At 37.7% G+C, this 25,405-nt stretch overlaps 1 protein-coding gene across 12 annotated transcripts in view; it reads left to right on the forward strand.

Moving 5' to 3' along the window:
* The first annotated feature begins 12,698 nt into the window (after positions 1 to 12,698).
* LOC129780459 (uncharacterized) overlaps positions 12,699 to 25,405 on the forward strand; it is a 116,326-nt gene continuing 103,619 nt past the window's right edge. For 3 of the 12 annotated variants that reach the window (XM_055788769.1, XM_055788768.1, XM_055788757.1), the window contains exons 1-2: positions 12,699 to 12,841; positions 21,268 to 21,694. In XM_055788769.1, coding sequence (XP_055644744.1) covers positions 21,577 to 21,694 — 118 coding nt within the window. In that variant the 5' untranslated portion in view covers positions 12,699 to 12,841; positions 21,268 to 21,576. The other 9 variants (XM_055788765.1, XM_055788762.1, XM_055788761.1 and 6 more) reach the window with 9 other exon arrangements.

Consider the following 25,405-nt stretch of genomic DNA (forward strand, 5'->3'; position numbering starts at 1 on the left):
TTGTTTTCAAACGGCCACCATTACGTCAAAAAAATTTGTCCGGGGTTCATACGATAGCGGCATCTTTACTGAATCAGAATCTGTTCGATGTTTTTATATTTCACCATCTCAGATTGCAGTGAAACTCTGTGGGTTTAAACACATAGACCATTCAAGCAACCTTGAAATCTAAAAAAGTTAAGACGACTTTTTGAAAAGGATCCAGGTTTCCTTTTCTTAATTTTTGTTGTTTAAATTTTCAGTACAAAATATCGACTTTTCTTTAAATAATATTAAAAAACTAAATATTTTAGAAATGAAAATCTAACCTAACAGCACTTGTCACTATGTAATTGTAGAATATATGAGAATTTAATTTTCCGAATTTCCCATTTTTCCTTCAGAGTTTTCCGAAAATTTTCAATTGTCATGTTTGGTTGGATTATATTTGGTTGAAATATGTGTAATATTATTATGGGACTCCCTCTCCATTCCAGAGGAGGGAGGTGTGTCATACCATCATATAAATATTTCTCATAACCAAAAACCCTCACATCCCAAATTGTGCTTGATTAGTTCTTGAGTTAAGCAGAAGTTAGTGTTTGTGTGCCCCCTGTAATTTGTGTTTCATTTGGATGACAGATCCCCATTAGAGGGGAGGGAGGGGTGTTTAACCACCATAGAAACATTTATTGTACCCTAACATCTCCATATGCCTAATTTGTTTCCATTTGCTTGATTAGTTCTCGAGTTATGCAGAAATTTGTGTTTCATTTCTATGACAGCACCTCACCCCCTCAAAAAGCTGGGAGAGGTGTTGAACCACTTTAGAAATGTTTCTTGCCCATTAAACCTCAGTCTGAGAGGAAGAGAAGTCTGCTCCCATACTTACAAACATTTTGAAAAAAGTGCTTTTATTTGTTCAGAAAGCATTTTCTCTGCCAACGCTAGTTTGGGCGTAGAAAAAAGTTTACAAAATGTGTCAATTGCGATTATTTACACACAGAAATGTTACGAGTGAAACATTAGTAGTAGTGTTTCATAGAAGCATGAAAAAGTTGTTGTTCGTAAACCTCTTTTCATGTGGAACTACTCTTCTTCCGTTGTATGAATGACTTGTTGGTTATTGTTTTTGCTCGTCATACATATATTTTTTCAGAATTAAAAATTTTTTTTTAAGATAAAAAAAGACAATTTAAGAAAAAATTTACAGTGTAAGTTTTTAATTTTTTTTTATATTTTTAAATCATAATTTAAATAGTTTTCTACATAACATTCTTTGACCAACATTTGACCAACTTATAAATTCAGCCATTTCATGCCAAACCGATATAGCAGTTTCTCAATTTATCGTGAAGAGTGGTAGTTTTGTTCCATACCGCAAAATATTAGACCCGTATTTTTTAATTTTTGATTAGGGTGTCCATTTTCATTTTAGGGAGGTCCGAAATGTCAACTTTTTCCCCGGAGCCGATCTGGCGTGGAGGTAACATCCATACTTCTCACGCTCAAGATCACGAGTTCAATTCTCACTCCCGACATTCTTCCAAAATGGAAGGTAAAAGTGACGAACCAGCCAGAAGCGTTGAAAGTCACTATAATACAGAAAAAAAAAAAAAAAAAAACTTTTTCCCCTTTTTCCAAAAATGACTTTTTTCGAAGATGTGTTATTTTTTGTTGTTGAGTTGTTTTTTTCTAAATTAACCGATGGTCCAAAAAATCATTCTCCCTTTTTCCATTTTATGACAAAAATTCATAACTTCTGAACTACCGGGCCGTGTGACACTTTCGTAAAAATTGGATTCTAGTCGCATAGATGTGGTCCAGTCGCATAGAAATATTGAACGAAAACTCGAAACATGTTAACTTTGAAGAATCATAACTCAAAAACGAAAAAAAACCTCTCTAATATTATGATATGTTATGTGAAAAAAACTCAGCTTTCAAGAAAAAATATAAAAGAAATATAGCTTAGTCCCGAGACCATGTAAATGGTAAAATACAAGTATAATCAATATTTACGGAAATAAAGTCAAAAATCTTTTCAAGCTTCAATTTTCCTAAAAAGAATAGCTAATTGGCTTTGATTTTATAAGTCGATCATCTGAATCGGTTCAGTAGTCTAAAGTTCTGAGATTTTGAAATAGAAATGTACACGCTAATGAAAAAAAAAATACGGGTCTAACATTTTGCGATGAGGAACCAAACTGTCACTTTTCACGAAAATCTGAGGGCCACTATATCGGTTTGGCATGGAAAAAAACTATTTCAAAAACTATAAGACGTAAACAATTTTGGGTTAAAGAGTGCACTCAAACCCGCAAACAACGCTCGAATTCGCGATAGCTTAATAATCGATCGGAAAAGCCACCAACAAGCCAAAAACTTTCGATGAACTCACAATCCTTGGAAAAAAATCTATCTATGAAAATAAAAATGGAACGCTAAATGTGCTGCTAAGCGCAGAACTCGAGGAAGGAATCGTCCGTTTAGAACCGGATTTATTTTTTTGTATTCGTCTCTGCCCGAAAATTAATGTTACGGCGAGAAAAATTGATTTTTGAAGAAAAACTTTGAAGAATAATTTTGAGTTAGATGAAGTTCGCCGGATCAGCTAGTAAATAAGTAATTCCAAATTAACTCTCAGCTTCAACAGAAGGGTGTTGGCTAGAGTAACTAAAATTGATGAGAGAGTGTATTGAATTAAAGATGACGTTACGCTTAATAAAATAAAAGAAACATATCTTCTTCTTCTTCTTAAATGGCACCAACGTTCCTAGATGAACTTCGCCGTCTCAACGTTGTATTACTTGCGTCATTTTTATTAGTACGTAGTTGAGATTTCTATGCCAAGAAATATGAACCCTGTAATAAGAGTCGAATCGACGAGTAAGTTTATAATTTTGATAATTCAACAATCTTACTGATTCTTACCCAAATCCCATGATCACTCGCTTATCTCTGACGATTACTATCAACGTACATTCAAGAGAAAAATCATTGAAAAATTAAACAAACAAAAACAATTATTCCTTACAATAGATAGAGACATCTATGGTTCTTAGGTACAGCGCGGACTCGATTATATACAGTTCTCGATTTCTTTTCAGTGTATATAATCGAATCCTGTATCCTGTAGAGTCAAAAAAATAATTTTTTTTTATTGGTTTTTTATACCCATATTTTTCGTTTTTTGATTATAGAAGAAGAATTTAATTTTTTATTCATCCTCTTAAAATCATAAAATACTTTTGTCATATGAAAAATCCTAATTATTTCAGAAGATGATAGAGGATCATATTTGATGATAAAAATCCTTCTACGCATATGTTCGAATTCCAACAATGACAGAATTATTGAACTTTTTCTCTGTTTCGAGCCATGTTTGCTTTAAACTGACTCTAATTCAAAAATTATGCTACGTAGGACAATTACCCAGCAAACATTAAATCGCATAACAACCGTATATATAACATCATGTGCCCTAAAATTTGGTTGGCATATAATGCGCCTAACTGGCATATGCATGCAAAAGTGGAGGCCATATACATACATGGCAAATGCTACCCGATTTTGTTTGGATGAATATGCAACTTTGACCGGCTAAAATAGCGGTTATGTTGAATTGAATTGCGATCTAATATGAATATATTCATGAATTGTCAAAGCACCAAATACGACTTTTGCCATACTCATATACGATTTATTATAGACATAGAAAAAAACAAATGGCGCAAAATATGTTCGTGAAGTGTTTATTATAGCCTCACGTATCGCCATTTTCATATATGAGTATTTATGTTTGTAGAAATAATAATTGTTTGTTGGGAGTGGAATATGAATGTTTAAAATGGCACAGACTGAAGTTTGGTGAAAACTGCTGCGATGTGGGTTCGAACTCCGGGCGTCTGGATTATCATCCACCAGCTATCTCGCGCGGCTATCTGAAATTTAATTCAACAGCAGTTAAAACTTTCGAGTGCATCAGCATTTCATTGATATTTCAATGTGATGTAATATGTTCTTTATTAGGATCTAATATGATTTACTGTTTCATGATTTTCTTCAGCATGCAACGCGATTTACTACAGTACTGAATCGATTTAAATTATACGCTTATTCGACACACAAACTGCATCAGCGTAATATACGTATATGATGCAGATTAAATATATTTTACGACAATGTACATCATAAAATTGATGTTTATTATACCGAATTGCGACTTAATTTGATAATGGTCTTAGTTTCGAGTTTTTACATTTTATGCGATTACAAATATACACGATACATACTTTGATTGATATTATATGCGATTATGATTTATTCGGATTTCTTGTAAGACTTGGCACGTGCAAAATTATACGATTTAATGTTTGTTGGGCATATGCCCTAAAATTTGGTTGGCATATAATGCGCCTAACTGGCATATGCATGCAAAAGTGGAGGTTATATACATACATGGCAAATGCTTACCGAATTTGTTTGGATGAATATGCAACTTTGACCGGCTATAATAGCGATTATGTTGAATTGAATTGCGATCTAATGTGAATATATTCATGAATTGTCAAAGCACCGAATACGACTTTTACCATACTCATATACGATTTATTACAGACATAGAAAAAAACAAATGGCGCAAAATATTTTCGTGAAATGGCCTCAAATGGCCTCAAGAATCGCCATTTTTATATATGAGTATTTATGTTTGTAGAAATAATAATTGTTTGATTTACTAGTGTTGGGAGTGGAATATGAATGTTTAAAATGGCACAGATTGATGTTTGGTGAAAACTGCTGCGATGTGGGTTCGAACTCCGGTCATCTGGATTATCATCCACCAGCTATCTCGCGCGGCTATCTGAAATTTAATTCAACAGCAGTTAAAACTTTCGAGTGCATTTCATTGACATTTCAATATGATGTAATATGTTCTTTATTAGGATCTAATATGATTTACTGTTTCATGATTTTATTCAACATGCAACACGATTTACTACGATACTGAATCGATTTAAGTTATACGCTTATACGACACACAAACTGCATCAGCGTAATATACGTATATGATGCGGATTAAATATATTTTACGACAATGGTATATAAAATCGAGTTTTTACATTTTATGCGATTTCAAATATACACGATACATACTTTGATTGATTTTTTTTTATATCTGTATTATAGTGATTTTCAACTCATTTGGCTGGTTCGTCACTTTTACTTCCATTTTTGGAAGAATGTCGGAAGTGAGAATTGAACTCGTGACCTTCAGCGTGAGAGGCATGGATGTTACCACTACGCCAGATCGCCTCCTCAACTTTACTTTGATTGATATTATATGCGATTGAGATTTATTCGGATTTCTTGTAAGACTTGACTTAAAGTCTTGACAAAATTATACGATTTAATGTTTGCTGGGTATGTTGCTTCCATTCAAAAGATAAGAAAATTTCATACAGGATACAGTTATGAAACTTCCAAATTAGTGGATTTAAGTAACATTTTAGGAGTGAAAAACTTCAAAGTTTGTGGTTTTTAAGGTATATTTCTTAATTTAATCCAAAAAATACATAATAATCATTAATATTTCTATCAACCAAATTGGAGCTCTCTAACCACTCTACAATTTGTTCTTTGACACCCAACTTCTATCTTTTCTAATTTCGCTGTAATATCGTTTTAAACAATTCCTGGTGAATCTTCAACTAAAATCACGATTTTCACTTCACTGTACTCACAATAGCCAATTAACTTTCACTTTAACGTTGATTCATTTAATTTTCTCTTGAAGTAAGTCATATTTGAAATATAAAAAAAATGTTTTTCGAACTGTATATAATCGAGTCGAAAATTGTATATACACCCAGGTTTTTTTTTTTAACGCGGGGATACGTACCTTGTAAAAAACCGCGCTAATTGGAAAATCCGCGTAAAAAAACCGCGTTAATTGGAAAATCCCCTTAAAAATACCACCCAAAATCTCCGTAAGCATCGTGATAGAGTGCGGCACTAATTTTCGTAAAAAACGCTAAGTTCCGTCGCAAGCACTGATTACCGTCATATGCTCTGACGGAGCATGAAGACTAAATGTGAGCGGAGTGAAAGATGTAATATTGTGCTGGTCTTTTTTTAAGCGGTACCCGCGTTAACCGCATTAATTGTAAAAACCGCGCTAATTGGAAAATCCGCGTAAAAACAACCTCGTAAAAAAACCTCGCGAAAAAAAACCTAGGTGTAATCGAATCATATAAAATCGAGTCCGACCTGTATAACAAAAAGGAATATAAGATGCACAGTAGGGGAGAAAGAAACGAAGAGAGAGAGAGAAGAGAAGAAGACCTCTAACTTATCATTCTCTATCACCAAAAATGCATACCCGAATTCCACCTGTTCCTGCTCGGACGCAATTTCCACTAACCTTTTCTTCTTCATGGGTGGCACTAACGTTCCCAGTGGAACTTTCACCTTCTTAGCGTAGGTATTACTTGCGTTATTTTTATGAATAGTACTTAGTTCAGATTTTTATGCCGAAAAACATGCCTTGAATGTATTATTGAGTGACAAGCTCTAAAATACCCGTGGTCACAGTGCAAGTCGAAAGAAATCAAGGAAAAATTTCCCGGCCAGAACGCCAGAGAAAACCAGAGAATGCCAAGTTTCTCGGATTTTCATTTGGATTCTTGAATGAGTTTATTTACGAATTTTACGAATTTTTGAACAATAACTTCATTCAAAAGCAATCGTCTTCAAAGTCCTACGTTAATTTTGCGTCCGTGCCTATAGGCACAGAATCTTCTACTTTTTAGAAGAATTGAGCAACTAAAATAGTGAAAGCTTTGAAGCTAGAGTGAGGTCAATTTTCTCCCAAAAATGCACGATAAACATATTTGTTTCGGTCTACCAAATTGAAGCTCTCCAAGCGTCCAGTTACTATCTTCCATTTTCATTTTAAACATTTCCTGGTAAGTCTTTATTTAAAATCTTTACAAACCACAAACACTATCACCATTGCGTTTAAATGTTCATTTTTAAAATATTTTTTTTAAATGTATATAATCGGGTCTGTTTATAACGGGGTCTGTAGCAAACCTGAGTAGGGTAGAACAGAGTATTAAAGTTTAATAAATGCTGAATCAAAACACTGAATGAACAACAAAAATTAAAGCTAACATTGCATCGAATGGAATACTGAATGGCATAGTCACATGTTCCACAGTGAGTAGTAATCTTATATAAGAGGCTTCAAACACGTTATCGGGTATAAAAAATAAAAATGAGCTTTGTGAACATAAAACAGTGCGTATGCCATGCCTATTACGTGATGCAGAAAAAACTACCGCAACTGTGTTGTGGTTTCAATACATTTTCCACCAACAGGTAACATCGCATCCTTTTGCGTCCATTGTATTGTTTGTATACGGCACAACCGCATATACTGTGCACTTGAGCAAAATCAACAAAAAAGTGTTTCGTCTTTGCTGCTATTACAATTTTTAATCGCCGACAACGTTCTCCATGGTTTGGCATGTTCCATTTTCCATTTTCCCGGGTTCTAAAACACACGGTGCGTTGGTGTTTATGCGTTTGGGAGAAAAAATACACATATAAAGCAGAATTCCATAGGGAAGTGGAAGCAGCAGGGCAAGAAACACAACTCTGTTATTCACAATGTTACCAAACATCGCAGCAGGGGCTGAGTTTCGCTTACAGGACAACGAGCGAGCAACATAGAGCCGTTCTGCATATGTTTCTATGCAAGTAGCAATGTCAACGGTGGCCGCCTGGAGCATTCGTAGGCCACAAACTGAAAAGCTTTTACTTTTTTCGCCTTCTGTGTTTCGCTTGCGGGAGGATATCTTTCCTTGTCGGTAATAATACAATTCACACAACACTAGCTACATATAGTAAACTAAAATTGTACTCGAACTTTCCGTGTGTTCTGTATTGCGGATAACGTATGAAATGTTCAGTACGATAGCAATGTTCGTTCGGAAGCGTATCCACATGTACCAAACAGAGGAAGACTCATCCTTCCGAAAGCGTAGCCTGGGATACCTTGAGAGTTGGAATGGAATCAACATAACAATGTTAATGTTAAATAGTCCGAAAAGAAAATATTCATTCCACCGTTGTTGGGCACCACTCGCCTCCAGGAATAAATTGTTTGCACACACCCTCGAGGGGAAAGTTTTGTTGTTCATTTACTGCAGGATGTGATGAATTGTATTCTTCCGCGTTAGGAGGAATGGGGAAATATGAAAACATGAACGAAGAACCTTTCCAACTCACATTATATGTCAGTGCACTCGCACGCCTGAAATTGTTTCTCTTGGCCTTTCCCAGCCGTCCTTTCATTAGCCGAAGGCATCGAATCTTCCTAGGAATGAAGGGCAAATATCCCTCCTCTAATTATTGATACACAGATATTTTTTTAATGAAGATACCCAGATAAAGTATAGTGGGGACCAGCATGTACAGATGTTATGGTTTCGACAATATATGGAACAACCATTAAATTAAAAAAAAACTATTTACTAAACTTTAGAAAACGGTTAAGTTCCTTGGTCTCTGGTGTGTACCAGTGGATCCATGTTTCGTCGACGGTCACGAAACGACGCAGAAACTCTTTCGGATTGCACTTAAACAACGTCAAAAACTGCTCTGAAGTGTTCTCACGGTTGCGCTTGTTGTCCGGAATGAGCAAACGCGGCATCTTATGACTTATGATAAAACAACTAACGGTGGATAATGGAAATCCGACATTCCCCACGATTTTATTTTGGTCTCATCTATACTCTAAATTAATGAACGAACGGGTGTGATAACTGCTAACTGCTACTTGCATAATTATTTTTAAGATTTCAGTACATTATCCGTATTTTTATTATGTTCAATCACAACAAAACCGTTCAACTTAAAAAGCTTTTTTTTACTTTTTTTTATTCCCTAGTTTTTAGCCCATTATTTGTATCATAAGTATATTTCTCTACAGTAAAACCATTAACACGTTGAACTCCGCGTCGGTCCCTAGGGGCCGACATTGAGCTTTTTGGTAGGAAAGCGCTGACTGACAGGGACTGACAGCTACAAAATAAGAAAATAATAATATACAGTCATTTACATTTAATGCGACATTTTGCTAATTCGACACGTTTAATTGGACATTTTTACCTCTAATTGGATATTTTTCTAAACATCGAGTTCGGAGCCCTAATTATGGCCCCACATTGAAAGTCGCCACCAGACGCCGACACTGTACCACTCCCATCGATAATGTCCAATTACAGGTCAAAATCACCTCTAATGTGACACTGAGTGGTGCCTCGTCATGTCGCATTAAATGTAAATTACTGTATATGGTTTGTTTTCGGATGTATTACAAAATGTGACTCGCCGAATTTCTGACTATTTTTCATTGTACAATAAGTATCTCACATTACGGGCTGAATGGAACGCGCAGCAAGCAAAAAAAATTATAGGAGGTTGTGCCCAAGATACGACCGCATTGTTGACGTAGAACTACGCTGTTATTGTCTATAAGTCGCTTGTTTATACCTTCGGATATTATTCTATAATGCTGTGAAACTTTAGAAACAACTGCTTAGTAAAAAAATCTCTGAAATGGTTTTTTCATTGTAGAATCAGTTCACGATAATTGATTGATCATTCATTCTTGTCCTCGCAAAACAATACACTAGCTGATCGTATGTCGCAATTTATTTCATGTCAATGCATTGAAAATTTACCTCGAACGCTATTCCAGTGGCCTTTTTAAAAATTTACTTCCTTGGTGACTCAATAAATGAAAAGAACTCTTTCTGTTAACCACAATAACCTCGAAAAGAGAAGCATTGCTTCATTGTGATCGATATTAGCGCAATTGCAATCCTAGTTGAAGGCAGTTTTGTGACTGGTACGCGAACCCAAATAACTTATAATATTCCAGTAAGACATTCAAGATGCTTGGTATTCCCCAAATAATTTTTTAGCGCACAACCTTGACGCCTGCTTCGTCATAACGTCAGTTTAATGCATTGATGCATTCTCAAAGGCACCAATGAAGCCCTTATGATGACGGAAAACAAACAATGTTTACTGCTTGAAAAAAGACTGAATTATGCCACACAGCTTGTACTCTGCTGTAACACCCATCGATGCGAATTCGCTGATGAGTTTGTCAAGAGCGACCGCCTTCACCACCAGCGGGGGGAGTTTGATTTTGGTTGCTGCCTGGGTAACGGCGTTTACATTTTCGACCGACGCGCCGAAGTCGCCTACTTCGCTGTTGTTCGATGCGCTGTCACACTCACGAAGGCTCGGTTCAGTGCGAGCGCTTTTCACTGCACCAACATCGCGTGCATCATTAGATGTCGCTTGCCTCGAAATTTTATTGCCCCTGGCAATGCGTTCGTTTTTTGCAGTACTCGAGCCTGCCTTCCTATTCTTCTTACCATTACACACTACGCGAAGCGTCCAATTTATGACGCGGAAAGAAAAACACGATACGAATAAAGCGAAAAACGAACAGAAAAGCCAAACGACGATATCCAAGTTGGATTACCACTGGTGGGGTCCAATCTTAGATCGAAGCGCAGCGACATCAAAGTGAACTGAATAGCTCAACAGTCCGATGCCGAATGAAAGTTTGCCTCAGCGAGATCCATTGTTTATACTCTAGGCAAGTATTCCCCTTCATTCTTCTACTCTTCCTTTGTTCACGGAGACTTTAACTCCTTCGATTTCCCTTCGTTGTTCGTCGATAAGTTGCTCGTTATTGACAGCTCTGTTCCAGGGCAGCACACAAATGGACAGAACAAATGTATGGGAAAATGGAAACGCCTAAAGTTTCCATGAATTTTAACCATTTACAAACCAGGGGATTCTAATTTTTTTTTTTTTTTTTATCTGTATTATAGTGATTTTCAACTCATTTGGCTGGTTCGTCACTTTTTACTTCCATTTTTGGAAGAATGTCGGGAGTGAGAATTGAACTCGTGACCTTCAGCGTGAGAGGCATGGATGTTACCACTACGCCAGATCGCCTCCAGGGGATTCTAATGTCTAGCATAATTAACAAATCATAGAGAATTTCCAATTCGTTTGGTATGTAAATCGCCAAAATCCGTTCGCGGCAAAAATAGTTATTAACGTTAACTATATTTCATAAAAACCTGTTTGTGACCTGTTCGTGACCTGTTTTCTGATTTGGCACCCTTAATGAAAGACGTAGTTCTGCGTCAAAAAAAATCAGATGTCTCACCAGGTCTCACCGATCGTTTACGTTTTATGATAGATCAGCAATTGACGAATTTACGCAAAGCTAAATCAGTTCATGCGACATCTACATTAAAGCTCAGAACCACAAAAGTGATGGTGTTTGTTTATTTGACGCACTGAAAAGCAAGATTCTGTTGTGATTATTCATTTTAATTCTATTCAGATTCATTTCAACCATTAAATGTCGTCAGTATATGGTAAGAAAGTTAGGGCTTTGTATATTTACGATAGTTTCAACACGCGATTGAACCAAAGTCATTGATAATCTTCGAAAATTTTGAGTTTGATAATGCATACAGGTTATGGATACTGTGGATAATGGTGATGAAATCGATATCATATTAATTTGGACGATGTCATTGATAATGTAAGGGCCGATACGAGAAGAATTTTCAGTAATTCTAGCGCAACACGTGCTACTCATCGTTCACCAAGTTGGAAAAAATTAAAGTTATAACACTTATACCAAGCCATTCTTCAAAATATACATATCAGATTGCAAAATGCCGGGAAATTTGAAGATAAATTATGATTTTTCTAAAAAATTTGAACATATTTCATACCAAAAAACAAAACATCATCATTTTTTCGCTGCGCCATCTGGTTGTAAATCCAACGTAAATTCGTCAATTAGTGACAGCTAAATTGATAGCACAATCTAGACTCCCGAATCATATTTTCTTAGCCGAGACCCGATTGACGATCTAACGAAAAACGTAAACGATCGGTGAGACATCTGGGTTTTGTTTTTGAATTAAGAAAATGTAAGAAAGAGCACAAAAATAAATCACGTATATTTTACTTCCAAGGTAGTTCTCACATGCAGTAACCATGCATTTTTCAACTTGTTTTTGATTGTGCTTTTGAATTTGCTCATTTAGTTCGCCCATTGTCAATATTTATATAGATTCCAACAACAGAAAAAGGTAACAAAATAACATGTTATATATGAGATTGGGCAGAATTAAAATTTCTTCCAAACTCATCGCAATCCAATAATTTCTTATGATTATAACATTGTAATCTATGAAAAGAACTACAAATCTTATATAAACTCACATTGCAAATTTTAAAACCATTAACATTTTCAGCGCCACCTAGGTGTAGATTCGTACGTTAGATCGCAAACAGTCATTAACAAACATTATCTATCAAACAGCTTTTATTGCTATCAGACGCTTTCGAGATAAAGCTTTGGTGTTATCAGCAGACATGCGCTCAACATTCAAAGCATATCTCATGTTCTCCGATGGCTCACATCAGCAGCTTTTTCTGCAAGTGTTTCTTCGTCGTCATAAAGGTTTTTAGCCTTAACACCGTTCTCCCCTACATTTACATTTGTATCGTTTTACCGTTTTTACAATTTCACCGTTTTACCGTCATTCGTGCTGTCATGCAATGTTTTCAACTTTCCCTCTCTTTCGCACTAATGTAGATTACTCATCCACCACACAATTGTATCTCTGTGTGGGTGTACACTATTCCCAACATTGGTTATCTGTCAAAAAGTTATTGAAAAATTTTCACTTCGCTCGATCTTAAGCAAAAATCGTCTCGCATTCGTCGTCCCACACGCACGGTCGGTCTCGTGAGGTTTTTATTAGTTCTATAATGAGAATAGCATAGTTGTTTAGATGTTTTATGGCAGAGTGGCAAAAATCTGCTTATTGCTCACAACTGATGGTGAAGTACGGAGCACTTTATAAGAGTGCTTATTTTTAGAGCTGCTCCGGGAGTGCCTAGTTTCGTATTCATCGCTGTAAATCTGCGACAGAACTCTTGAGGCAAATGTTAATAGCGGCGGACAATGCAGACTGTAGCTGAAAGTGTAATTTCGTATTTTACAAGCGTTCCGTCGAGTTGCGGCAAAGTTTATGATTGTCCCTTAACAATTGGATACGTGCGATAACTTGACGCACCGACTGACTGCAATAAAGCGGATGGCCTTATCGGAAGACAAACGCTGGAGAGATAGTGTTGTTTTTCGAGAATAGAAGTTACAAACGATTACCGTGATCGCCCCCAACTTATCTTCAAGACTCACAAACGTCAGTGGAACCTTGAGAGAGTCACCCACAAGGTTGTGCGTTTGCATTCAGAGCCGAAGTCATTTCTTGATTGTCTAGATACCTGAAGAAAGGTGTTAATTCAGTTATTAGTCAGTGTCGAGCAGCCCAAAGGCGATGAGTAAATCAAGTGACTCGTGACAGTGCGAATAATTGGAACCAGAACAAGTGCTGCCAGTGTCCGATTGGAAGGAATTTCGGATCGATATCGAGGAACGACAATCGCAGTTTTTATTATGTTCCTATCCGTCTGAGTGACCGATGTTCATCCCGTCAGCAACCCTTTTGTGTGCGTGTGATGCAAATATTATCAAAAATATGTTCTGCAACGAACAATTATTAGTGACATTGTTGGGGAAATAATCGAACTATGCCGAAAAGATATCCACATGATACATAAACCATTTTCGCCATTTTGTGTTCACTAGTGTTTTCGCTCTCACTCTCGATAATGAGTGTCGAATGTTGGTTCATTTCTCCTGCTGGTTTTCATGTCTTCCAACCCACCCCCACTTTGTGTTGGTATTGACATAGTATTGGGCAAGTCAGTGCAAATTGAATGTCAACAAAGAGACGCTGTGTGAATATCTATCCGAACGTTGTATTTTTGGAATTTACGCTGTTCGTTGTGAGTTATTTATCTTAGCAAATGTAAACTTTTTTGGACATCTTTATCCCATTTGAAGATCTCTCATCGATTGAGATGTTGATTATTTCGAAAATCCTGCAATTGTTAGGTGACGTAACGGAGCACGTTGCGTTTTTGACATGCTATCATAATCTTTTCTCACATTCTATCAACGCTGCACAGGGTTCACTTCAATTTATCTCAACTATTCCAAAAATTCCGACTGCCAGCCAGTGTAGCCAGATGTACAGAAATATGGGAAACGAAAAGTTTCATTTCCTTCAGAATCAGAATTTATCGTTTCTCACTTGTTTTATCATTCATTTTGCTGATTTTGACGTAGAACTACGTCTTTCATTAAGGGTACCAAATCAGAAAACAGGTCACGTTTTTATGAAATAAAGTTAACGTTAATAACTATTTTTGTCGCGAACGGATTTTGTCGATTTACATACTAAACGAATCGGAAGTTCCCTAAGATTTGTTTAATATGCTATACATTAGAATCCCCTGGTTTGTAAATGGTTAAAATTCATGAAAAATTTAAACATTTCCATTTTCTCATACATTTGTTCTGTCCATTTGTGTGCTTTCCCGAACAGAGCTGTGAATAACGAGCAATTTATCGACGATCAATGAAGGGGAAATCGTAGGATTTAAAGTCTCCGTGAACAAAGAAAAGTAGAAGAATGAAGGGGAATACTTGCCTAGAGTATAAACAGTGGATCTCGCTGAGGCAAACTTTCATTCGGCATCGGACTGTTGAGCAATCCAGTTCACTTTGCTTTCGCCGTGCTTCGATCTAAGTTTGGATCCCACCAGTGGTGGTAATCCAACTTGGATATCGTCGTGTGGTTTTTTCAGTTCGTTTTTCGCGTTATTCGTATCATGTGTTTTTCTTTCCGCGTCATAAATTGAACGCTTCGCGTAGTGTGAGATGAGTAAGAAGATGAGAAAGGCAGGTTCGAACCCTGCAAAATTGAACGCATTGCCAGGGGCAATAAAATTTCGAGGCAAGCATCATCTAATGATGCACGCGATGTTGGTGCAGTGAAAAGCGCTCGCACTGAACCGAGCCTTCACGAATATGACACCGCATCGAACAACAGCAAAGTTCGGCGACTTCGGCGCGTCGGTCGAAAATGTTAGTGCCGTTACCCAGACAGCAACCAAAATCAAGCTCCCCCCGCTGGGGGTGGAGGCGGTCCTTCTTGAAAAACTCATTAGCGAATTCGCACTGATGGGTTTTACAGCAGAGCACAAGCTGTGTGGCATAATTCATTCTTTTTCCAAGTTCCAAGTTAACATTGTTTGTTTTCCGTCATCATAAGGGCTTCGTTGATGCATTTGAGAATGCATCAATGCATTAAACTGACGTTATGGCGAAGCAGGCGTTAATAATGTGCGCCAAAAAATTATTTGGGGAAAACCAAGCATCTTGAATGTCTTACTGGAATGTTATAAGTTATTTGGGTTCGCGTACCAGTCGCAAATCTGCCTTCAACTAGGATTGCATTTATGCTAATCTTGATCATAATGAAGCAATGCTAATGTTTTCGAGGTTGTTGATATTAACAAAAGAGTTCATTTCGCTTGTTTTGTCACCAAGAAAGTAAATGTTGTTCTGGAATTTTGTATGTGATTAGGTTTCGCTTACCAGTAGCAAAACTTCCTCCACTAACGGTGATAGCTACGCTTCTCTCGAGCATGAGAAAGTAATGCAACTTTTTTAGAGTAATATTATATCAACAGAAGCGTTTCTTTTGAGAATAGCGCAACATGATGAGAAGTGTTTATATTCATTCCTAGTAGTTTCAAGCCACCAATGTAATGGCTATCTATGCATGTTATGGCGAATGCTTGTTTGGCGCTTGGTTTACGTTATACGAACGATGCCTAAAGGTGCGATTCCACTGAGGCAATACTAAATAACATGTAGCATGATATTTAATACTTGCAAGTGTTGTCATTGTTGTTGTTTCCAAGCGGTGCCAATGATATATTGATGTAGTTATGAGTTGTGGAATAATGGTGCTGGTGCTACATGTTATAATCGACTGTAGCCGAGTCTATGTCTATTGCGAAAAAGCCCACCGGAATAGCGTTCGAGGTAAATTTTCAATGCATTGACATGAAATAAATTGCGACATACGATCAGCTAGTGTATTGTTTTGCGAGGGCAAGAATGAATTATCAATCAATTATCGTCAACTGATTCTACAATGAAAAAACCATTTCAAAGATTATTCTACTAAGCAGTTGTTTCTAAAATTTCACAGCATTATAGAATAATATACGAAGGTATACCTTCACAAACGACTTATATAAAATGACAGCGTAGTTGTACGTCAACAATGCGGTCGTGTCTTGGACATAATTTTTTCCTATAATTTTTTAAATTTTTTTTTTTTGATTCATTTTGATGATATATATATATATATATATATATATATATATATATATATATATATATACATCGGGAATTTGTACCGTTAAATTTTCCCGTTGAACATGTTTCAATTTTCCAAGTTGGTACTACTGCTATGTTCTTAATGTCGATTTTCAACGTGATCTTTCATTCAATTTGTTTACAGCGTCATTCAGAACCACTTTTTTTGTTCGGCTTTCTTATATGAATTCTATTGGTCAAAGATATTGTGTGAAATTTTGTGTTTCAAACAAAACTGTTTGTGCCGAAACGTTGAAAATGTCGCAGAATACATTTTGTGACACAATTCTGTGAAAAACAAGGGTTAATGAATGATATAAGGCATTCTAAGACGGCCGAGAAAACCTGAACGATTTGCCTCGTCAAGTACGAACATCAACTGATGAAAAAATCGACTAAGTGAAAGGAATAGTTCTCGGAAATCATCATTTAAGTTTGAGAGAGCTAGAAAATGAATATCTCACGTTTTGAAACACCGCTCATCATATTTTGTTTGATGTTTTGGGCATGAGAAAAGTCGCCAATAAAGCTCAAATTGCTTCAAAAATTTCATCGCAATCGAGTGGCTGGAGACATACTTGAACGATCGAATTTTGATCCCACGTTCATCCAACTTATAATTACTGGTGACGATCTGTTTTGACAGTATTGAAGGCATACAAACTAATTTGCTGCGTGAACTAAAGGCTATTTTTGAATTAAGTTTTAAAAAGTGTTGATCACTGGATTATACGTTGGAAAATGTTCATTGCTTCAGAAGGGGGTTTACTGCACCTATTGGAACATGCTTTAGGTGAATACTTGATTTTATTTTCAGATATGAGTTGCAATGACAAAAGACAAGCCAATACATTGGATTCTATTTTACGATATTTTTAACGTGATTTTATTTTACGCCATTTTTTCACGTGATTCTCTAAATTACGCAATTTTTTAAGGCGCACACGCATCAGTTGCGAAAAAACAGAGTTCAGTGTACTCCATCTTGTCCGCCACAGAGTCGATACGGTCCCGACAAGGCCTTTACAGCCAAATGGTCCACCGAGACACAAGTCCAACCGTCAGCTTTGTGTTGAATTGACTTTGAATCACCTCATCCATATAACTCATATAACTCGAATTAATTTTATCTTTCGAATGAAGTGATTTTCATACGACTTTGTTCTGCCGGCAAAGAGGTATACTATTCTAGCAAAGTATACTAAAAAAAAAGCGAAGAAGTATATTAATCTTGCATTTTATGCCTCATGTCTAGTGAACCTGTTCACTAGACTTCATGTATTGCGGCGAAGAGCATTGTTTTGTATGTCCAAACAGAAAGATAAGGCGGAAGACGCCAAACTAATTATTATTGTGATACAACACCTGAATTGCATTTTAGGGACTGTTTAAAAAAATATCATACGGATTATGGCATATATTTTTTATATGAAAAGAATACATTAAAACATATTGTTTAGTAAATACTCATCTGAAGTTTACATTTCTAATTTACATATAAATAAATTTAGATAATCTTTCATAATCTCACAGGTTATACGTTACTGCTTTGTCAAGTGAAAATAATTGCGACCAATAGACACCCATGTCCAAATTTAATACGACCGTAAAAGGTTTCCAACAGACTAGCTGTTTCACAGCCTAGAACTACGTCAATTTCACATGCTTCAAAATGTCTGTCACCTTCCCTTATAGTTTCTGTATAAAACTCCTGTTCAGAAAGATATTTAAAGTTCGCCTTGGCAGCTATAACAATTGAATTGGCCACTTTTCAAGATTCCGCAACACTTGACGAGTAGCACGGAATTTCACAATGACCTACAAAATTATCAAGCGCTGCTGCTCTTGCTTGAACGCCACGCACACAACTACAAAATATGGAGTGTTCAGGTTTATTCAATGCACGATTGGAAATGTGACAAGTTTTAGTCGGCCATATTTTGATTGTCCCCCCCCTTCACCATTGATACTGTGAATTTTGCACGGCATATGTCTGGAACCAGGACAAATGATTACTTTCAGTTTTCAACGCAAATTTTGCAATATTTTCTTTGAATGTTTAGGAGTATGCGGAATACAACGTTTAAGTTGTATCACAATACCCCTGTACATTGGTTTTTCTGTACTTTGATGAATATAAACAAAATAAATTGGAAAGTAGTATTTATTTTCGACTAACCTAAAATGGTACTTGTGAACATAACTTTGGTGCTCTCGTGGCCGAGTGGTTAGCGTCACACATTATCATGCCAGAGGTTCGGGTTCAATTCCCGTTCTGGCCGAGAGATTTTTCGTCAAAGAAATTTCTTCCGACTTGCACTGTGGTCACGCGTATGCTACTACTTGCCACTCCAGAATACATTCAAAACGTGTTTTTCGGCATAGAAAGCTCAACTAAACTCTTCTAATGAAAAAATGTCGCAAGTGATACCTACGTTGAGAAGGCAAAAGTTCTACTGGGAACGTTTGTGCCGTCCAGAAGAAGAAGAACATAACTTTCTTCGTTTGCTGTCATAAAATAACCGATTATCAAATCGCCAATAATAGTTCGGTTCAGTTTCGATTCGAGAACAACGAAGCAAACTGACGCTTTTCATAGTTATGGCAATGTATTGCTCAATACTGTAGATACAGAGTATTCTCTTTTGCAGTTTTTTCAACTTGGGAACGAGTCCGCTTGACAGTGCTTGCTTACCCTTCATCTTGATATACTTAATATAGGTGATGATTTGATCATCAGTATGCTTGACTGTAAAAACGTTAACTCGAAAGTGATAACCCACTTCATTGGCAGCCGCCATCCGGAACGAATGGTAATCAAAAAGAGCATGGTATGGGCTACAAGAGGGATGAACCAGAATTTCCTATCCGCTATTTTCCAAAAAGTTTTTAATTCGAACATCAACATGAGGCCGATCGTTGTCATGATGAAATATTATCGAATGAAAGAATTAATTGAAATTTGACTCCCTTCCTGGTGACCGATTGATCTGAGATTTGGAACACACCTTTATCTCTGCAGTCATTATAAAACTGCGTATTTCATAGTCTTGAAAATCCACGATTGCGGCCGCTACAAAATGGTGGATTACATATTTTCTCAAAGCCCCATTTATATGGGTAATAAAAAGGACTTGACTAGTAGAACACAATCATTCATGAGGAATGCAAAACCAAATTATATCACGATACCAGACGGTAAATTCCTATTGCCATCAAGTGTGTGTTTGTTGCCAGCTGAACAGTAACCCCTACAACATTTGCACCGCGTTGGAGTGTTTATATGCAAATACGAAACAATCAAAATTTGTCGTGTGCTCAGGATTTATTCTATCCATTGGACACCCCTTGGTGTAGTCCTACGTCTTTCCGGTTATGTCCCAGACATTACCCACCCGTCTTTTTTGATCCTCGAAAATCTTTCAAGGGGGGAGTAAAGGAAATTTGGAAAATCGAATTTTTTTTTTTTGATGCCAAATGACTTAAAAATGCATGAAACGTCGAGATCTGGTGTCATCTCAAAAAAAATTTTTTTACCGAAAATCGACTGTTTGGAACTTAGCCTGAGAGGCAATGTAGGTATGGAAAAAAATAATTATCGAATTTGAAGAACCGACCATTTTGTACATTCGTACATTTTGTTTATTGGTCTAAAAAAATTATCTGTGCAAAATTCAGCTTAATCGGACATGATTTAGGGGTACCTCAAAGCACTCAATGGCATTTTTTCGGCCGCCTTCGTTGCAGTTTTACCTCGCAGGTAGTAAAAACGTAAAATATGGACAATTTCTTGCTTGGTGGACTCCATCTTTGACGCGCTATAACTTGAGACTGAAAAGGACGATCCCAACATTGTCAAAACGACACTTGTAACACAGATTGTCGTCTTTAAATAGCCGTATAGTAAGACCCAATGAGATAAGTACAACACAAGATATGTTTTAGTGTTCCCATATATTGACAATACACGACATTTCTTTGTCCCCAACAATATTATATTAAATTTTAAAAAAGTTTTTCATTTATTTATGAAACATTCAAAATATTTCATCTTAACGTGACATTTTTCAAAACTGGCAACCTTCCAGATAGCCTCTCAGCTGACTTCTTATATGTTGGAAAAGAGTCCGAATAAGAGAATGAGAGGAAAGTTGAGTGACGATGGAAAACGAATTTTCGTGTGGGGAAATGTGAAAGAGGAAAATTTTTTCCGCACACACTTACCTGTTTCATTCCGTATACTACTCACGAAACGCAAAACATCTTTCGCGTGAGGAGCACACGACCACTCTCAATAAACAGTGTGCGATCCTAGGCAGTGACAGCAGTGAACCAATCGAACGGTTCAGTCCGCGAGTGGATTTTCCTACGTTTAGTTTGGCTTCGCTTTTCCAACATAGTTTTCGTTCAGTTTACAGAACACTGTTAATTTCATCTGGTGCTATTCTACCTTGGACCGATGTTGAGCTGCCAGGAACGCTAATAAGTGAGAGTCGGCTGCCTGCTGACAGTGAAGATCGATGACTGCACGTGAAGCGTGAATCCAGAATTGCTTGAATAATTGATACCACTTTCGGAGGGGGGCCACTGTGGACCATTGGAGGCGGCAGAGAGCGTTATGCCAACCAACGGTACTGTGAGAGCGAAACTCTACTGTTTTAAAAGTGCCATTTTTGTGAATATAAATAGCATCTCATTTTACGTTCGCATTTTCCCCATAAAACCAACAAAATCGGCACCACGGGAAGATAGTTGAAAATCTAGCGTGAAAGTTTGGTTTTCTCATCTCGGATTCGATTATTTCTGTATATATAATAGTTGATGAAAGAAGAATAAATTAAATCATTGAAAATTATCAATAGGGGAAATCAGTGTCCTGATGATATAAGGCAAAAGAGAGGAGCAGAAGAAGAAGAGTGTGTGTGAGAGCGAAAGCGCGTCGGAAATCCTGTGTTGTAAGTCCGAAGTGAGTGAGTGCACAAGAATATCGGGTAGCAGCCAAGCGAGTAAAACTGGAGCAGCAAAGTGGATCATTCCTAGATCGCCGTGTGGAGCAGTGCAAGCAGCCAGAAGCTTTTCCCGATAGGAGCTAGCCCCTGGTTTCGTCCGAGACTAGCCGCCGCTTCCATCCGAGTTCGACCAGCAATATCGGCGTGAGGGAAACGCACCGGATGTTTCATTTTTTTGATGAAATCGGGTCAATAATCACCAAGATGGAGTGCAAATTGATTTCGCGATACACGCCGCTGTTCGTGCTATTTTTAGCATCACTAGTGAATGCACAAACAGGTACTTTCTCAATTGCTTCATCTATAATAGAACCGCGATTCTTGTATTTTTTACAGCCGCGGAAATATATTTTAGCGTATGAACGAACGATGGTATAACTGAACATTGTGTATATCCTCTAACATTTTTGCTTTCGGTTGTTTCAAACTTAAGCGCTCTCAACCGAAAGAGGACGCATTGAAATTCTTAGGAAAATCCTTTCACATCTGGCTCATTCTCGCAGAATCATCCATCATTTTTCACGTTGCCCATATATCGTTGCAATACATTAGCTCATTCTTACGTTGCATAGCAAAGCATTACAACTAAACAGCATTCATCATTCATCGCAAGTCATCAATGTTCTCAGTTAATATGCATCCGCTTTGCAGTGGTACCCACTACTGTAAACCTCCACTCATCTACGTTCGGTTTGATCCTTCAATCATGGTTTATAAACTCAACTGACTAACTGACTCATATTGAAATCTTTGACGTCATTGGCATAGTATGCTTAAAACATTCAACTGCTATTTCTTTAGAATCGAAACTTAGCTATGCTGTGGAACCCTGTAATGAGACGAACTTATTATTTTATACATATAAAGGGTGTGTCACATCAAATTGCATCACGGAAAAAACGCTGTAAAAATTTAATTTTTAGGAATTATATCTTCAGCTTTCGCTTATAATCAGATAAGAGTGTATAGATCACGTTGGCCATGCTTCACTGTCAATTTTTCGTAAATTTGGAAAAATGTCGTCGAACGAAAAAGAGCGTCGTGAATTAATCCTGCGCACTCATTTCGAGAATCCGGAGTTGTCACATCGGGACATCGGTAAGATGCTGGGAATCGTCCAATCCACGGTCAGCAGAGTACTAAAACGACACTTCGAGAACCTAACCATCGACCGGAAGGTGAAGAACGGCAAAAATGGATGCTCCGTCAGTGAAAAAGATCACAAGCGCGTAGTTAAGCAGTTTAGACGTGATCCGAGAAGTTCGGTTCGGGATGTCGCCAATAAGCTGAATTTGTCAAGTTCATTCGTCCAGCGGACCAAGCAGCGGGAGGGCCTTCGTACATACAAGGTTCAGAAGGCTCCTAACCGCGACGAAAGGCAAAACATGGTGGGGAAAACGCGAACCCGGAAGCTGTACACCGAAATGCTGACGAAGCCGCATTGCCTGGTAATGGACGACGAAACCTACGTCAAAGCGGACTTTCGTCAGCTTCCGGGCCTGTTGTTCTTCTCCGCAGAGGACAAATTCAGCGTTCCGGAGGAGATTCGCAAGCAGAAACTATCCAAGTTTGCCAAAAAGTACATGGTGTGGCAAGCGATCTGCTCTTGCGGAAAGCGGAGCGCCCCCTTCGTGATGACCGGCACGGTAAACGGGCAGGTTTACCTTAAGGAGTGCCTACAGAAGCGCTTACTACCACTATTGAAACAGCACGAGGGCCCGACCATCTTCTGGCCGGATCTCGCTTCGTGCCACTATTCAAAGGACGTGTTGAAGTGGTACGAAGCCAGCGGGGTCACCTTCGTGCCAAAGGAAATGAACCCGCCCAACGCGCCGGAGCTTCGCCCAATAGAGAAATATTGGGCGATTATGATGCAGGCCCTCCGGAAGAACCCAAAAGTTGTCCAATCGGAGGCGGACTTCAAGAGAAAATGGATTTCTGTTAAAAAAAAACTGACGTTGTACAGAACCTTACCTGACGTTGTACAGAACCTTATGGACGAGGTAAAGAGGAAGGTGCGAGCATACGGGCTTGGGCTCGAAGTATGAATAAAAAGAAAATGCCAAAAGTTGTTTAATAGTTTTTATTTTACTGTCTAAAATTTTCAAAAGGATCGGTCTACTGGGCGAATTTCTACAGCGTTTTTTCCGTGATGCAATTTGATGTGACACACCCTTTATGCTTTTCTCGAAACTTTTCCCAGAATAACAAACATCCATCTATTGATGGATTTCTGGATGGAAATATTCAAACCAAGTTATACTGGATCCACCATAGTATCTATACACCATATTACATATAAAGATCTACCATAGTATCATTTTAGTTCCTAATACTGAACTCCAAATCATAGATTCGACCTTGTACACAACGAACTACTTTCTGCCAACTTCTGGCCAGCTACCGTTTCTACCATGAACCGCTATCTCGATTCAGTAGCTAGTTTTGGCTGATAAGAGTAACGCAGTGATTTTTGTCGCGTCACAATTTTGAAGCAGAATTTTGAAATTCCGTGCCTCCAGGGCAAACAGTGAATGCGGTTTTCTACAAAAGTGTCCTAAAATGATCATTGGCACGCATACGGCGCGTGCGGCCCGACCAGTACCGATCTGGAGAATGGTTTTTGCTTCATGACAATGCGCCCGCGCACACCGCGGTTTTATTAGCGCTGTTTCTAGCCAAACGAAAGGTTACTATCATCGCCCATCCCCCCTATTCTCCGGACCTCGACCCGGCAGACTTTTTCTTGTTTCCCAAGCTAAAGAACGCTATGAAAGGGAACCGTTTTGACAATGAACCAGACATTCAACGAAATGTGACGCGTATTATGAACTCCACGGAAAAAAAATTGAAATTTCTGTTATGGCTACGACCCATATCAATGGAAGTAGATTGATTATTCAGAAAGGAACAGTACGAAATGCACATTGCGAATATATAGCCGGATTAGGTGAAATATGTTCCCATGTAGGCTTTGTACTCTTTACCCTGGAATGCTGGTCTCGTGAAGAAGTAGACTATAATGAACATTGGTGTGAAGATATCCTTAATCGGTGGCGGTTGATTTTTGTTCAAATTTAAAAAAAAATCAGCCAGAAAGATCAACCAACCTTCAGTTATAATTTCCGGATACCTTAATGTTCTGCGGTGAAGTAAAATATGTTTATTAGCAAATTTATCGGAAACGGAGAAAATCCATCAGTTTTCCAATTCATAGAAAATACAAGCAAGCACTTGAACGGAGCTCGAGCCTCTGTGACTTTGATCTTGATCCGCACATGTTGATAATTCTTCTCTGTCAATTTTTCCATCCAAATATACAAATCTAGTGGGAAAGTCAGTCAATGAGCATTTCGAAATTAGTAATAGTTAATTAAGTAATACGCGTGGCTAACTGTTTCCAAAAGTTCATGTTAGTTCTGTTAAAAAGTTCGCGCTAGTAGAAATACCGCATCTATATTTGAATCAATAACAAGAACGCCGATTGATAATAACTCCTCTTCTGTTGCAAAGAGACTACGAATGTAAACAAGCTATGTGTGTCCAACAGATGCTCTGCGTGTATGTGTAGCAAGAGCCCTATAGATTTTTTTTTCTTTCTGTATTATAGTGACTTCCAACTCTTTGGCTTGTTCGTTCCTTTCTTTCATTTCTAAAGAATGTCGGGAATGAGATTTGACCTCGTCACCTTTAGTGTGAGAGGTGCGGATGTTACCACTACGCTTCAACAATGGTATAGAATTGTGTTTCTATATGAGGACTTACTACATGGGCTGAAAAGTCCCGGGATTTTAATGGAAACAATCAACATAGTTTCCTTCGAGGGCAATACACTTGGTATAGCGAGGTTCCAACATTTCGATTCCCTTTCTGTAGTACGAAACGTTTAAGTCTTCGAAATATGCCTCAGTGCCACTCTGCAGACTGCCTATTAGATTCAGGATCCACGTAATGGACCCACGTTTCATCCATCCAAACGTCCAAAACGAAA

Source organism: Toxorhynchites rutilus, chromosome 3 (assembly GCF_029784135.1).
Source record: "Toxorhynchites rutilus septentrionalis strain SRP chromosome 3, ASM2978413v1, whole genome shotgun sequence".
Lineage (NCBI taxonomy): Eukaryota > Metazoa > Arthropoda > Insecta > Diptera > Culicidae > Toxorhynchites > Toxorhynchites rutilus.